Source organism: Miniopterus natalensis, chromosome 6, assembly GCF_054644295.1.
Source record: "Miniopterus natalensis isolate mMinNat1 chromosome 6, mMinNat1.hap1, whole genome shotgun sequence".
Taxonomy (NCBI): Eukaryota; Metazoa; Chordata; class Mammalia; order Chiroptera; family Miniopteridae; genus Miniopterus; species Miniopterus natalensis.
Window position 1 is genome coordinate 51,008,816 of NC_142086.1, and position 17,108 is coordinate 51,025,923.

A 17,108-nucleotide genomic window follows, 5' to 3' on the forward strand; every position below is an offset into this window, starting at 1 on the left:
GAACAGGAATCCTAGGATGTTAGAGCTGAAAGAGTGCTTAGGGATCACCAACTAGCTTGCAGTGCGTGTTTTTAGTAAAAGAAATGAGGTGCAGAAGGGGTGTCCCAAGGTTCTGAAGCAAATTTGTAGCAAACCCAAGATGAAGACCCAGAGCCCCTTATTCCTGTAAATTTCTTCAGTACATTGACTTTGTTACAGTTTTTAGTTTATAACCTAGATATAATGGGGAGAGGACACAAGTGGTCTTTCTGACCCTTGAAATGGGGGTAAAATTGTCTTCAAATACCCTACGATGTGTAGTAGTCCAAAGTGTTCCTGAAGATTTCTCCAATTTTCCAGTTTGGGAGGGGAGGCTGATGTTCTCCTGGCTGCCTTTTTTGAGGGGCTTTCTAGGTTGCTACCTTTCCACACTCAGATTGTCTTGTCTACAATATGACCCAATCATACTAGGGACCTCTTGCCACAGATTCAGGGGAGCTGCCTTAATTACATATTTAATTTTTTAAATTGGCTTCTAGATGTGTCACCTTTTATCACTGGCAACTTTCATCCAGTAATTCTTCAGAAACTAAAGGCTGAAATTAACACCCAAACTTTCTTCAACTAAATAAAATAATAACATTTGCACCTCACTGGTGCTCCTCAGCCATCTGGTCATGATGTATAGTTTAGATATATAATAGAGATCAGTCAGGTTCCCTAGAAAACTGGCCAGAGAAGCAAGGCCTAGAAAAGCAAGGCCTAGAAAATCTGGCCCAGGAAAACGAAAGGATGACCTCTTTAAAAATCAGTTTAATAGTCACTGAAAATAGTTATCTTATTTTTAAGTAACCTGCTAAACTTCTGCAGAATCAGTTTCCACATCATGGTTATCCTATCAAGCCAAATAAAGAAACAAGCATTATAAAGGTGACATGAAATGGTGATTATGATTAACATCAGTTTTTGAAACTCATGAAGTGTCATGTGTAGAGCAGACTAAGTTGCTGCTCTCACAGCGTCCTCAGTCGCTGGCATTATTGTATGAACATCCACGTGCTTCTCTGTTGTGCTCACGGGACGCAGAGAAAGCTCGAGACCCGGAGAATGTAGAACTTAGGTGGAGATGCAGAGGGTTGAGGCTCTGGAGGAGCTGCAACAACCCTCCTCACCATCCAGAGATTTTTATTGTGAGCCACAGAAAGGCAGGTGTGAAAGACAGCGATCAGTAGAAACTATAAAATGCGCATAAACAAATGGCTTTGTTTTGTGCTAATGCTTCACATTTGTTCTTAAGGCCGTAACTCTCCTGGGGGCAAGCTTCCCAGAAAGATAAGGGTCTGTTTTCAGTTCCTGACAGAAATGTCTCCCTCGTTTTCAAGGGGATTTCTGCGATTCTGGGGAAGCTTGCTGCCCAACTCCTTCAGAGTTTGCTTGTTGTTTGCTGGCCTTTCCTAAACTCCCCCCCCCCCACCCGCACCACCACTACCACACAAAACAAAGCCACTTTCCTAACCAATTTTAGACTTGGGTGTATTTGTCAAGAATTGCAATGTACTATAGACCAGTATGTTATAGGTGGTTACAGAAAGTGGATGGAACTGGAATAAGAGAAAATTTACTTAAACAAAGATATATTAGGGTTACTTTGTAAGAGGTGGAAGCAAATAATACTCCCAGAACTTCCCAGGTCTTGAAGGCAGTAAAGAAAACATGAGTCAGAGACCATTGACTTAACAAATGGATGACTTTATTCAGAGAAAAGGACAATATTGGTGTTTGCCTCAGACCATCCAGGAAAACAAGCACGCAGACTTATACAATGCTTTGGTTTAAAAATTATTCATATCAATGTTAATCCTGATGTTTAAAGAACCAAATGGGACATGGGTGTCAAAAACAAACCATATAAACACAAGCTTGCATAGATGAATTAATGTAGATGCTTAAGTGGCATTTAAGGGAGGCTTGAGCGCTGGAGAGTCCAAATGACATTCCCACCTCAACCTCCCAAGACACATGGAAGTCACCAGCACCAGGTTCTTGTTCTTTGATGAGGTCATGAGCAGGAACGACTTGTGCTATATGAGGGTGAATTAAAATACACTGTTTCCATCGGCCTAGTCCAGATGGGTGCATACACACCCACCCAGTCCCAACACCAGTCACCTTTAAGGCATCCACAGGAGTGTCCCTCACAGTTTCATTGAATCTCTACATAGGCATGTGGTTTGAGGTGGCCTCTGTTTTCTGTCCTCAGATAGGCAACTGTATTCCATCAAGGTTCTGTTCAGTTCCATGAAGCAACTATTTCAAAGCTGACTTTCCCTCTGGGGCTTGGCTACCAACTGATGAGCACTGGGGATAATACATCATGTGTTTCTGAAACATATCCACATTCCAAATGTCAAAGAGTTTCTTAGCAAAGAATCTGAAACTGCCTGGGTACCGTGCAGTATCTCTCTCAAAAGAGTACTCTACCAAATTGTAAGACAAATGACAGCACCACCTCAAATTTCCTGAGCAACTTGATTTGTATGAGTGAACTCTTAGTTGTACTTTGTAGTTCAGCACCTTTCAAGATATAATATTGTGCTGGGATGGATTCTTAAGGAAAACACCATTCCAGAGAATTCTCATTTTGGATCATCATTTTTATATGCTATCTTCCCACTATACCTCCTCATTATTTACAATACTTCATGAAATAAATACTAGGTTGCCTTGAAGAGGCAGGTGAAAAATACAGCTATTTCTGAGACAGGGCACTGGGCTTTCAGCGTATGGCAAGAGTTGAAGTCACAACCTGTGGGGATTTCAGAGACTAATTCAACGAGAAATTCTAAAAATATCCTGACATCAAAAACCCTCTTACCAAATTTAACAGCCAGAAACTATTTTAGCAATGAGGGTCTGAAATTCAGTGCAAGAAACACATATCCTAAGCATAGGATGTGTAACAGGATATTCTCAACTGCCCTTGCTGTTCTTAATCCTTGCTCTTTTGTGACGGAAATGTCACTCAAACCCTGTCTTTCAGTCCTTCTATTCCTTCCACATGAACCTCAGCAATGAATCTTGGGGCACTGAGTCAGACAGTCAGCTCTGCCCTTAACTGAAAAGCTAAAGCCAGCAGGTGCCAGCTCCCTAGGCAATGAAGTTACTCAAAAGGAAAAGAACCTTTCTAGTTTGCTGAGAATACACAAATGCCTACTAAATCTATCAGGGACATGTTTCTAGGCAGATTTCACAAATATATAAGGGAAAGAGTGGTTTTTAGGACCAGATTATTTCCACAAATCAACATGATTACTTAGATGGTTATACTGATTTGTGGCATCAAATACAAGCTTTAAAAAAACACTGGTGTCTTCCCTACCACAGCCTAAGTTTTCCGGGTTAATTCTCTGTTGAAAGTAATAAACCAGAAAGACTCTTCACACCAACTAATCTCCAATTTCAAGTGAAGGTCTCTATTTTGTTTGGTTTTCTCTGTTGTTAATGATATGCATTTCAATACATAAGAGTGCTGATGAAATTCTTACAAGACAGTAATGAGTTGACTTCAATGCATAATAGAACCTTTGGAAATATCTTCTACATGGTCATAATGGAAAAAGACAGTCAACTCCCAATTATTCAGGAATAACCTGAACAATCTGGCCAGGAAATTCTCCCTCTCCTACCAGCCTTTTTCACCGTGCCGCTGCTCATCCACAGATAGAGGGGCAACTTGAAATGAAATGATGTGCCTATCTGTGTAGAGGTTACCCACAGCTCAGTGGGAGGAGGTCCACAGCTCAGACGGCAAGGATGCTTGGGGATCACCTGTGAATTTTTTATCTCAATGGAGAGCTGACAGTCATTTACATATAAGAAGTACAATACTCTGACCTCAGTTGGAATCAGACTAATTTAAGGCAATACTGCTCCTCAGACAGTGCTCACATGAAGTGCAGGTCTCAGCAGAAAAGCGACTGCAGAAGTGAGATTTTCCAGCTTACCTCTTCCTTCTTGACTTCTCCAGAATTAAATTTCAGCATTTTCAACAGTTAAATGACAGGAGCAACAATGGCCTTGACTCCTCCCTTTAATGATCTTATATATCATCAGGGATCAAAGATTCTTCGGCCAGGAATCTGGATGACTTTGTGCGCCACGCAGCATTGTCAGGGCAGTCTCCAGTTTGCTTCTCCCTGCCCAGGCTGCCTCTTATGGGCTAAGGGGAGAAAAGCGTTCTAGCAATAGGAAGGTAAGCAGTTATGGCTTTAAGACTCACAGGCACCACCAGATGTGAGGAGAAAATGGGACCATTTATCTAGTCACTTCTCTAAGAGCAGTAAATAATGAACAGAGCATTTTAAAAATCTGTTTTTCCTTCTTGCTGAAAGAACAGGTGTTTTGTTTTTTATTATTGTGTCTAAAAAGCCAATGTTATCAGGATATGGCACGTTATGTATGGTGGAATCTGCCTGGTCAGTGTTCGCTTCCCACATGAGCACTCCCTACATGAGGACTGTTTTCCCAAAAGGGAAAGAAGCCTTTGAGTACAAGTTCTACTCTGTTCTCAGTCCTCAGAATGCTGATTACTCAGGGGTCCTGTTCCTTTATTTGGCTGAAGATCTTACAGCCAATCACCACAGCTACCTTTTGAGAAAATCATCACTGAATTATTAAATAATCTTGATATTTTTATACAAAGGCAACACTCATTAAAAATCAAGGCTCTAAAATGTTAACCACTTATGTGGTGAACTGAATGCACCATATTATAACAGGTGTTTCCAAAGAACAATTTGGCACAAGACAAATTTAGAGAACATTTGAAAGTATTAAAGAAAAATAAGAATCAGTTAAAAGTTAATTATTTTTATACCAGAAAGTCCTGATATTGAGGGAAAGGTATGGTCAGAGTCAGCAAGGAATTTATTCGTCACCCAAGTTCGGCTGCAGGCCACAGAAGAGAAGAAAAGGGAAAATGGGTCCAGTTCATAGTTTTCTTTGTGAGTTCAGTGGAACATAAGGCCAACAAAGGTCACACATTTTGGGATTTGCTGATCTAGATCCCGTGGCCACTGCCCTTCTGAAAAGGTTTTCCTCCTGGGAGCATCTATCCATATCTTTCCTTTCTCATTCAGATGTTTCTCTATGATCAAAAGCTATATAGTCTTTCAAGCCATTCATTAGACTGTTCGTTGCTGGTTATTGTAAAGATATTTGAGAAATAGAAATTCAATGGTATGCAAAGTCACTTTCTAAAAATCTCAGTGTTCTTTTAAAATATGTGCAGCAACTATCTAGTCTCTTAATAAAATAACATGGCTGACAATGATTTGACACTAGAGTAGAATTGTTTTTTCAACTCAGAGCATTTACGCTGGCCCATCTCACCTTGCTTCCAGGCAATGTTTTACAAAAAGTTAGGCTGAGGGAGGGGCTGCATCTGCCCAGTATAAGGCTCCTTAACATATTGTGCTCATTTAGCAACACTGGTGTTAACAGAGCCTGGCCTCCAGAGAAGAGAGGTATAGAAACAGAAACATTTTCCAAGGCCAGAAGTATTAGTTTACATCACAACATTAAAGCATAATACATCGTGGGCCTAAAAATTAAACTGTGTGTTCCAGCGGCAGGAACAGGAACAAAATAAATGCTCCCACATTTATGCAGAAATGACAAAGTGAAAAACAGAGAACACAGTGCAGAACGACTGGCAGTTCCTTAAAATGCCGTGGTTAGTTGCTTCCCCAGTCCCAAAGACAATCTCATTATCTGAGTGAGGTGAACGAGGACAGGGGGATTTAGCAGGCTGCGTTTGACTTCGTCCCCTTATTCACAGGGAGAGTTACTCTCATACTCTGTAAAGCGTGTTTGCTTTACGGAACATTAAGTTACATTAACATATTCTCAAATACCACTTTTTTTAAAAACCTAAAGACGAAATATCAAATTTTCAATACAGATGTTGAAATGGTTGTAGCAAAGAAATACCAACCTTGGGTCACTCGCTAAGACAGTTGAAACACTATAACATTCCAGTTAAGTGTTAAGTGGCCTGACATTTTTGAATGAAATATATCCAGTTAGCATTTCACAATAATAAATATAATTGAATAAAGTACATGAAAGGCAAGAGGAATGTAGAATTTAAAAGTAAAACTGATCATTGCATGAGATATAAAAATAAACATTTATAAAATAAAAATATGGCAAATGATATCACTCATCTGCCTAATTATCAAATAAAAATACACTGGTTTTGTTTTTTTCCGTTTAAAGCTACCATAAAAACTTTTTAAAACATAAAGCAAAATCACAGGGCAGACAAAAAACATGTAAGTCAACAAGCCTAAGCTTTGGATACTGAAACCACCCTCTCTGCAACTGGACATAAGGCCAGGACCTCCACCTACTTGCCCCTGGCTCAATGAAGGCTTTTACTCACTCATCTCATCTTGGCCATTCCAAGTTCAGTTATTTCCCCTTTCCCATTTCTCTGAAATGACTACCTCCTGTAGGGTTTTGTTTCTTTATCATTTCCCCAAAACTTAACTCTTACACTCCTTTTACCCAAATCCCTACAATCCAAACACTTTAGGAAACTAAAGACCCTTCTCAAAATGAAACACCCAAATCCACTCTTAAAACCACTCTTAGTAGCTTCCTGAATATTGTCAGACTTTAAAGACTATCGGGAAAGATAAGGCAAACTGAAGGCATTTCCCAATGGGAAAAGAATGGATTAAGAACGTTTTCAATAGTCACCTATGCATTTCTTTCCTAAACAAACAGCATACTAGAATGCCAAAAATGTCCAATTCATACAGTGACAAGTAATAGGCAGTCAAGCTGAAGGGATATTATTTATATATATATAGCGTGATTGACATTTGTGTTAACTAGTATAGGAAAATAAGTATTTCCATAAGGAGCTAGACAAAGACTAGATTTCTTGAAGAGGAGTTTAAAGGTCTTGTATAAAGGATCCAATGACCGTGTATCAATAGCAAGTTGTAGAACCAAATACATGAATAAAGAAGCGCTTTACCAACATCAACTTCATGTTGAATTAATCTAACTATTGGAAAATACATAAATCCTTTTTGAGGCTGTCAACAAATACTGCTATGTTTTTTAAGCAAGAGGGAATCTTCAATCTGTGGCCAGAGAGAATGACACGTAGAAACATGTCTTCCCAATTCCACTTGCCTTGGCTGTATAACTAAATGTAAAATGAGAAGGGATAGAAAGTTTTCATTTTTAGTTGACTTTACACAGACCTGAGTTAAGATAGAATTATTTTTTTCCAATAAATACTAATAAATGGGCAATGCCCAGAGGCTTCAGAAGCAATAACAAGAAAGTGTTAGAGTGTGACATCGAGGCCAATTTTCCCTGGAGGGTGTGTGTAAGGATATGCAAAACCTCTACAGTCCTCGTAGTCAGAGGACACATTTCAACTGTTCCAGGTGTGGTTTTTTAAATACTTCATGATTGTGATTTTTTTTCTTTTCCTGAAGAGTACAAAAAGCAAAAGGCTCTGTCTTTCAATATATCGTACACTAATGCACCCCAAAAAACTATTTTCTTACATTCTTTTATTCTGCATTTCATCCAAACATTATGTCTTACCTTATTATCTTCACTAAATTCTAATTGCTAAATAAAGCCTAGTCCCTAGATACCAATACTCCACACCTAAGAAAAATGGCATTTTACAGATCTCTTGGATACTGTATCTCAGGAAGCAGATGCAGTGTAGAGGTGGTCAATATTCAGAAGCTAGATTTTCTTGTACTGCCCAAGTGACCAGAAATAACCAAAACATTTTAAATGCATTAAAATTATTTATGGTTAGAAAAACACTTGAGGATAAATCCCAGGAATACAAACATAGAAGGAAAAAATAAGCGTGGAATGCATTCTGCATTATCCAGTAATATTTTCTACAGTGAGTCCGTTTTCAAGGCAGATTCCTAGGTTTTTACTGCTTATAATGGAAACCTGGGGAAGGGAAGGAAAAAGATGAAACACCATTAAGGAAAAAAATCTTTGAAAGTAAGCAATTTATAGATTCAATGCAATCTCTACAAAAATACCAATGACATTTTTCACAGAACTAAAACAAAGAATCCTAAAATTTGTATGGAACCCCAAAAGACTCTGAAGAGCCACAGCAATCTTGCAAAAAAAGAACAAAGTTAGAGGTATGACAATACCTGACATCAAACTATACTACCAGGCTATAGTAATCAAAATATCATGGTACTGGCATAAAAACAGACACATGATTCGATGGAACAGAAGAGACCCCAAAAGTAAACTCATGCCTATATGGTCAATTAATCTATGACAATGGAGGCAAGAACATACAATGTGGGTAAAGATAGTCTCTTCAATAAATGGTGTTGGGAATACTAGACAGATACACACAAAAGAATGAAACTACATCACTTTCTTACATCATATACAAGAATAAATTCAAAATGGACTAAAGACTTCAATGTAAGACTCAAAACCATAAAACTCTTAATTAAAAGAAAGCATAGGCAATAAAATCTTTGACATCATTCTTAGCAATATATTTTTTTGGAAATGAATCCTTAGGCAAAAGAAACAAAAGGAAAAAATTAACAAATGAGACTACATCAAAGGGAAAGGTTGTGTACAATGAAGGAAATCAGCAACAAAAAGGAAAAGACACCCTGAATGAAGAGAAGGTATGTGCCAATCATACATCTGATAAGGGGTTAATATCCAAAATATATAAGAAAGTCAAACAACTTAACACCAAGAAAACAAGCAATCCAATTAAAAAATGGGGCCCAGCCAGGTGTGGTGGCTCAGCGGTTAAGCATCAACCTAGGATCCAGGAGATCACAGTTTGATTCACGGTCAGGGCACATGCCTGAGTTGTGGGCTCGATCCCCAGTCATGGACACTTCTCCAAAGAGGACACACAGATAGCCAATAGACACATGGAAAGATGCTCAACATCACTAATCATCAGAAAAATGCAAATTAAAACTACAATGAGATATGATCTCACACCTGTTAGAAGGGCTACCATCAACAAATCAACAAACAACAAGGGTTGGCGAGAATGTGGAGAAAGGGAACCCTCATGCACTGTTGCTGGGGTTGTTGATAAAGTGCAGCCTTAATGGCAAACATTATGAAGATTAAACTAACATAGATCCAGCAATTCCACTTTTGGGTATTTATCCAAAGAAACCAAAACACCAACTTGAAAAGATATACATAACCCTATGTTCATTGCAGCATTATTTATAATAGCCAAGATATGAAAGCAACCAAAGTATACATCTATAGGCAAGTAGATTAAAAACTTTTAGTATATACATACAAGGCAATAAGAAATCTTGCCACCTGAGACAACATGGGTGGACCTAGAGGGTATTACGCTAAGTGAAATAAGTCTGACAAAGAAAAACAAATACCATATGATTTCACTTATATGTGGAATCTAAAGAACAAAATAAAGCAGAAACAAACTCATAGATCCAGAGAACAACTTAATGATTGCAAGATGAGAGGTGGGGTTGGGAGGATGGGTGAAAAAGTTAAAGGGACTAAGCTGTACAAATTAGCAGTTATAACAAGTCATAAGGATTAAAGTACAGCACAGAAAATATAGTCAGTAACATTGCAATAACTATGTATGGTGTCAGATGGGTACTAGGCTTACCAGGGTGATCATTTTGTAAGCTATATAAATGTCTAATCACTATGTTGTACGCCTGAAACTAATGTAACATATGTCAACTATAATTAAAAGAATAAAAAATACTTTGAAAAAATAAAAATATATATATATTTTTTATAAATCTTGAAACTCAGTTTTTCTCCCTGTTTAGGCAAAATTACTTATCTTTATTTCTATGTATTTCAAGTGAATTGTGTTTCCTTTGTTCTTGATTGCAGAATATTTATATATAGACTCCATGTGTTATTTTATTATGTACTAAATATATGTCAAGAACAGAAAGACATTCCTTAAAAAGTAATGCTGGTATATAGTTTAAGGGAAAAAAATCATGAGCTACTTCCAGTTAAACTCTAGTGATAAAGAGGCCACCAAAGAATGGAAATTGTAGTGTATGGGATGTTTTGATAAAGTCCAACTAATCCCACCTTTTAAATAACGTTTTTTGTCTTCTTCTCAACATTAGATGACTGTCAGAAATGAGGGGGAGTGGTGGGGAGAGGAACTTCTAAAAATACCAGTGATTAGCAATCCCCTCCCCTTGAAATTCTGATTTAGTTTGGAGTGGCACTTGTACACTGTTTGTTTGTTTTTTTAATATATCTTTATTGATTTCAGAGAGAGGAAAGGAGAGGGAGAGAGAGAGAGAGATAGAAACATCAATGATGAGAGAGTCATTGATGGGCTGCCTCCTGCACGCCCCCGACTGGGGATTGAGCCCACAACCTGGGCATGTGCCCTGACCGGGAATCCAACCCCGATCGCCTGGATCCCAGGTCGACGCTCAACGGCTAAGCCATGCCCTGCCGGGCAAGTACACTGATATTTTGTAATGACTGCAGGAAAAAAATGTAAGCTGTTTGGGAAGGCTGTCATTAGATTTGGAAAAAGGACAATAAGAACATTACCTAAGGAATCTTTGAAAAAACCATAACAAATAAAAAGCATCAATAAGACCTAATATTTATAAAGCCTACTGCAATCTGCTTTCAGATATTTTACTTACATGACCCTGGTAACAGATTAAAATCACCTCCATTTTTAGATGAGGACATTAGTATACGAAGCTACTTTTTCCATATCTCACTCCATGGCTACCTCAAAAATACACACTAGTGCAGCACATGCTTTAAGAACCACTACGCCCAACCACTCCTTTCATTTTAAAGATCCGGTCCAACTTAGATCTCATACACTTTCCTTCTTTCCTTCGCCCCATTTTCCCTTTGCCTAAGTGTTTTGTGTGCTGTGTGTATGTGTGTGTGTATTTTAAGTCCAATAAATAGTGTGGGGAGGAAGGGGACAAGAGCTAACACAGAAAAGTCACAGCAGGTCTCCATGGCAGACACAGTCACCCTTTAAGAATCTGATGAAAGCAAAGAAATCTTTCTGCAGGAAAATACAAATACACAGAAAATCATACATTTGATTTAAGGTTTTTTTTCTGTATTTTAAAAAAAATTGTTTATTTTTTAATAAATTAAGAATATTACAATGTTCTGTTGAGAGGAAGGAGGCCTAAATTTTTCTACTCTAGTGATCTAGTAAGAAAGCGTCTGATTTTTCCACCATAACAAGAGGGTTATTTAAGAAGATCCTACACTTGGCCACATCTATTTTTCTTACCTTTATGAGAGGAGTCTGATTTTGAGAAATGACGTGTAGGATAAGTGTAATCCAAATCCTCAGCATCTGTCACGGTAGGTGGTGGCGGCCTGGAGGGAAGTCTGAATTTAGAGATACTCTAAGCAGTGATGACTGTAATTCTACTGCTCAATGGGTCATGTGGTAAAAACATTTCTGGTACAAATGCAAAGTCAGAATGTTTCAGAATTCTCATTTTAGTTCCTGGCCAGTTGCATGATATTGGATAAATTATTCTATCTTACCGTTCCTTTGTTCTGACACATAATAGTTCAATAAAAACACGTATTTTTGAACACCCAGTATGTATGAGTCACTGTGCTGAGGACTAGAGAAACAGACTCACGAGATGTGACCACTATCACTGATGAGAAACTTACTTTGCTTTGGTAGATTTTAAGAAGAAAAAGAGGAAGAAAGAAAAGAATAGAAATGAAGAAAGCAATGAAGAAAGTTAAGGAAGGAAGATGGAAAAGGGGAGGGATGGAGGGTAGCAGGTAAGGGGGGAGGGAGAGAGGGAGAGAGGAGACGCTGCTCAGCATATAAAATGTACTGCAAAGCTCCTTACTCCACCAGGTGGCAAAGGAGAGCTTCGAGAAGGAAACAGCAGTCACACACTGGAAACCTTTTAAGTCAAAAAAAACACTGTAAAAAACACTGGGCAATTTTTACTATAAACTTTATATTATTTTAATCATGTAACACAGATTTTTGTAAACATTTGGCTTTAATGAAGATGCAGAATAAAATCTTCCCTTTTTGTCGTCTCCCATCAGTGTACTCAAATGTGGTATTAAAGCACGGAACCACATGAGGCTAAGATTTGTCAATATATAACCACGTTGGAGGATGTTCAGTGTGATTAATACACAGACTGGAACGAATGCACAGTCTGAAGTTTGGGACGTTATAGTTAGGTACAGTGAGCTCTGGCATATAAAAATTAAGGCACGTGCTGTCAAATTTCTCACCCTGTCCCAAGAAGTAGGCCTCTCCCGGGTATTTAGTACCCGGAAGAGGTCAGCATGCGATGTGAATGTGTATATACAGTAAGGACTACACCACAGGTTCTACATAAATATACCTCAATTAACTTTTAAGCTAAGCCTGCATGGTAACCATCACACACATATTTTAGAGTCAGATTAGGTAAAATGAGGTAAGTGACCTGTCCATGTTCGCACAGTTGTTAAGTGGCGGAGCCAGGGCTCAAACTCAAATGGACTTCAAAAGCAATGCTCTTAATTAATATACTATATGCTCTGCTACATAGGTGTGCATTACTATCAGTGGCAGCATCTTCACTGAAAAGTACACATAAGAGAAAAATAAAACGGCAAGAAGCATTACCAGTATAAAATCTTATAGTTAAAAAGAATTTGGAACTTGGCTTAAAACTTTTTCCAATTACAAAGAGGTAGACTTAATTTAGATTGCCTATTTGTTCTCTATTCCTTTAGAAAGAGTAGAAAATCCCATAATAGACAAAGAAATTGATTTTTGACCACAAATGCTACAAGCTCTATTTGAGAACTCGTATCCCCTCTACCACTACTATTACTAAACTGAAAAAAACATCCTGGCCTAGACAGATACAGGTTTTTCAATCCATGGAATCGTTTCTTTCTATACAAATGGCTAAACTTTCCTACCATGATTAATTTTTTTAATCCACACCTGAGGACATGTTTTTACTGATTTTAGAGACAGGAAGAGAGAGAGTGGGAGAGAGGGAAGGGGGGAGGGAGGAGAGAGAGAGACAGACAGACATCGATCAGTTGCTTCCTGTATGTGCCCCACCCCCAGGATCAAACCCAAAACCTTCTAGTGTACGGAGGATACTCAAACCAACTGACACCCAGTCAGGGATACGATGATTAATTTTAAAAGAGGAATACATATATTCTAACCAGAAAGCTTATATTCTGATAGCTGTAAGATAATAGGCTTTAATTTTTAAGTATGAACATTTAGGTTACATAAAATTCTACATTTCTATTTTCTCATATGTAGTCTCTCTGTAAATGATATTTAAAGACAAATGTTCCTCTCAGGTAAAAAAAGACTTCAACTGACCTAGACTTCAGTTCCAGTAGTCATAGGTCACTTTTCACCTATTTATAATAGCCATTTTTAATACAGAATCATTTGACTATTTATTCTTGCTATATGCCAAATATTTTTAAGAGTTCCTATTACATTCCAAAAACTTGTTTTCAACTGTAATAAACCTTTTTAAATAGCCATTCCTGATTGTTTTACTTTACCTGTTGTAAAGTTATTAGTGTTCTAAAGAGCCCATGGACTTTGAAGATGACAAAATAACCCTAAAAATTTTAATTCACTTGACTAAAAAGAGCATAACAAGCCACAGCTATTTACCTACTGAGAACAGATTAGTTGTTATTTTACTTGGAAATTGCAGGAATGTAAATAAACCTAAACTACGCAGTACTAAAATTTGCTTTAAAAACTGTTTGGCACGTGCTTAAATAAAAGCCACAAGAAAAATTTATTTTACACAATTAGACAAACTATACAACTGTTGCACTAAGAGCTTTACAAACCTGATATAATTTTCTAAAGGGTATTTATCTTCTGAAATCCCATGAGTTTAAAGGACACTAAATACATTCTCTTTAAGGAAACAAGCTGAGCAGCATAAGTGTGGGCAATAAGGGGCAACAAGCATGTATGTTTTCAGTGTAATAAATCTTACGTTTTAAGAATTAATATATATATATTATTAAAAATCAGGACCAAAATTCAAGGTTCTAATAATTTAGAATTTTCAAAATATCACATTTAGTGTTATTTTTGTCTTTTTCTATTTAATGTTCTCTCCTCCTACTCCAATCATATTGTCTTTTGAAAAGCAACAGAAAGCAATGACGAAGAAAAAAAGGTTGCTTCCCCCAGAGACCTAAAGATTGACAACTTGAGGAGGAAAGACAGCAGTCACTCCATTACTATGACCTAGGACTGCTTGAGAGGAGTCAGAAGTACAGACACCACAACCATAGTGATTCGATCTGGTGGGATACAGGATAGTCTGCAGTGACTCAATGAATATTTGCCTAGGACATGGACACTCGCGCAGAAATGCGTTGAAGTATGTGTGTCAGGCACACACCAGTGTGATCATGAACCGCAGTAAAATATTAAAACCTGAGGTTTTACTCAGGAAAAAGTTTAACCTTGTGTCTTCTTAGCCGAGGGCATCAGTTCAGTGAATAAAGAGACGAGAACTGGTCCTAACAAAAAGCACATCCTTCCCACCTATACCCAGCTTCCATGAAATTTCCCATCTTTCTGATTTGACTTTTTCAACCCAATTTAAGACTGGAATCAAGTGTGAGAATACCCCGCAAGACATGATGCCACCTGGCAATGGCAGATGTCTGGATCTCCTCTCCAAAGAAGGAACGGTCTTCTCAGGCAGCACCATCTCCCCACTCACCGCAAAGTCAGGTTCCCTCTCCGCTGCGGGTATCCACTTACCGTGCTGGCCTGTCACTCTTAGGACGGTGAGGTTCATCACTGTCTTTTGACTTTGAGTGTGCTGACTTAGCTGTTTTGGGCTATAACAGAAAGAAAAAAAAAAAAAAAGCAAAACACATACAGAAAACAGCAAAGAAAGAAAGAAAAATATTAGGTTTAGGAAAAGGTTAGGTTTAGAAAATACCTAACTCATGTCAAACTACTCTCCTTTAAAAATTTCAGGTTACTTGCATTCAGTTGAAGAACATGAGATATTTTTAAATACATCATCTCAGAGATTTAAAAAAAATTATAGTCACAAAGGTATGTTGGAGGCTCTCAGTGCAGTCAGATGAGTGGGCTGAACACACGTGAACACGCTCCCCATGGGAGTGCCTGGCCACCTATTATTAACATCATAGCTGCACAGCAGCTAACAAGACTGATGGGCTCCCAGAGTATACGGAATCTAGTTTTGTGCTCTCAACCCTATTTCTGAATACCTGACTTAAGGATGGTGATTTTCAAGCCAGAAAACAAAGGCCCATTTCATGGCATTTTTTCTAGAAGGACTGTACAAGCACCAGTGAAAGAAGGTAGACAACACAGAAGTTCTGATACTTGATAGAGTTGTGGCCTGCCTCTTACTTTCCTGATCTGTAATCCTTAAAAATATCTATTCCTTCATAGTCGTGTTAACAGAGACATAGAGTAAGTAACTCCTGGGCAATTATTTGTGGCTTAATTAATGGAGAAGCATTTGGGAAGCTTTCCACTAAAAATGAAATAGGTTAGAAAAAATCTTGAATTACAAAGAGTGTAAAAAAGAAGGTGATAAATATAATTAACATGGAAATAATCCTTCCATTTGCTTTTAGACTGACAACTATAACTGAGCAACAGAAAACAGAGCAATACTATTACCATGGTTTCTCTATCTTCTTTCCTTATAGCCAAGAATGAGACAGGAATGGGGACCCAGGGGAGGAGTTTGTTAGACAGAACAGGTGGATACATGCCCTCGTTGCATCCTTCCGGGTCTAGTACAACCCCCCCCCAGAAAGACTGTGCTGCATGAACCTCCCTCCTCCGCTGCTTTTTCATTGTGCTTCCATCAGTCAGCCTGACCTTGCGTTTGCTACTGTCTGCAGTCTGTCTTCCCGTCCACATTCTACATTACCAGGAGAAAACATATGCCTTTGTCTTTCTCTATTAAGTCCTGAGGGATGCTTTGCCCACAATAACTAATTTGTAAAGTCTGTTAAATTGAATTTGCAACTGCCATATACAACAATTAGATTACTTTATAGTAGAATGAACTGAGGTCACTGGCTATTTTGTCTCCTAGTTCTATATTTATAAGGGCTTGAAGGTAAAAGCTTAAGCTCATGCGAGACAGTTCTTGCACTCTGACAGAAGCAGTGACTGCCGACAGGATCTATCGGCCTGACATGGATCAAGTGATGTCAGAGAAAGAGAAACAATGAGTACACAACCAGGGATGAAGCACAGTCTGAGTACACAGGAAAAACACAGAGAGGGAGGAAAGGCCACTGTGGAAACATGAAAGCATGTGAAAATGCTCTTCTCCTGTAATGAAAGGTAAGTGTGGTAAAACCAAGATTGCTCATGACCAGAGGACACCCACACTTGGGTAGGTCCTAAAATGAATGAAATGAGTTTTTCAATCTTAGCAGCAACTTTTTAAATAGTTACTTTCAAGAACTTACTGGGAATTTTTATAGGGAAGCAACCTTTACAAGCCAGACTCACATATGATGCACATAATCTGTATACCCTAAACCTATCTGCAGAGCTTACCCTAAAAGCAGAGTCCCCTTTACATGTCTAATTTTACTTCTCATTAAAAAACTAAAAAGCAAACAAACAAAAAACAGGCCCTACCTTCCAATCGGGGTCATGCTTTCTTTTGTCCAATGACGATTTCTCCCGCTCCTTGGCTTTCTTGTAAGCTTTCTTTTCTTCAGCCATTAGAAGTCTAGCAATTTCCTAAACAAACCCAGTCCGTATTATCATTGATTACAGACTTGCAGGTAGAAGATTACTGTGATATTTCCAAAGAATATTGGCTAAACAAAGTCATTAACTAACATGAACTCACCTCATCCTGGGCTACTTGAGCAGCTCTCATGTCCACCTGGGTAGCCTACAGCATAAAAAAATACAAAAAAATAATAATTTAATTGGATTCTATGCTGTCCATTTTTTGAAATCCTACATAAAAATAAACTGGTATTTGAAACTAGTTGTGATGAAC

The 17,108-nt window shown here is 38.1% G+C and overlaps 1 protein-coding gene across 1 annotated transcript in view; it reads right to left on the bottom strand.

The window, feature by feature from the left end:
* Positions 1 to 1,707: 1,707 nt before the first annotated feature.
* The window catches only part of CCDC50 (coiled-coil domain containing 50), a 67,937-nt gene continuing 52,536 nt past the window's right edge, over positions 1,708 to 17,108 (bottom strand). Inside the window, exons 8-12 of the mRNA XM_087817815.1 lie at positions 16,953 to 16,997; positions 16,736 to 16,840; positions 14,852 to 14,931; positions 11,333 to 11,421; positions 1,708 to 7,983 (exon numbers count right to left, since the gene is read on the bottom strand). Coding sequence (XP_087673941.1) covers positions 7,964 to 7,983; positions 11,333 to 11,421; positions 14,852 to 14,931; positions 16,736 to 16,840; positions 16,953 to 16,997 — 339 coding nt within the window. The 3' untranslated portion in view covers positions 1,708 to 7,963. The remainder of the gene's footprint in view (positions 7,984 to 11,332; positions 11,422 to 14,851; positions 14,932 to 16,735; positions 16,841 to 16,952; positions 16,998 to 17,108) is intronic.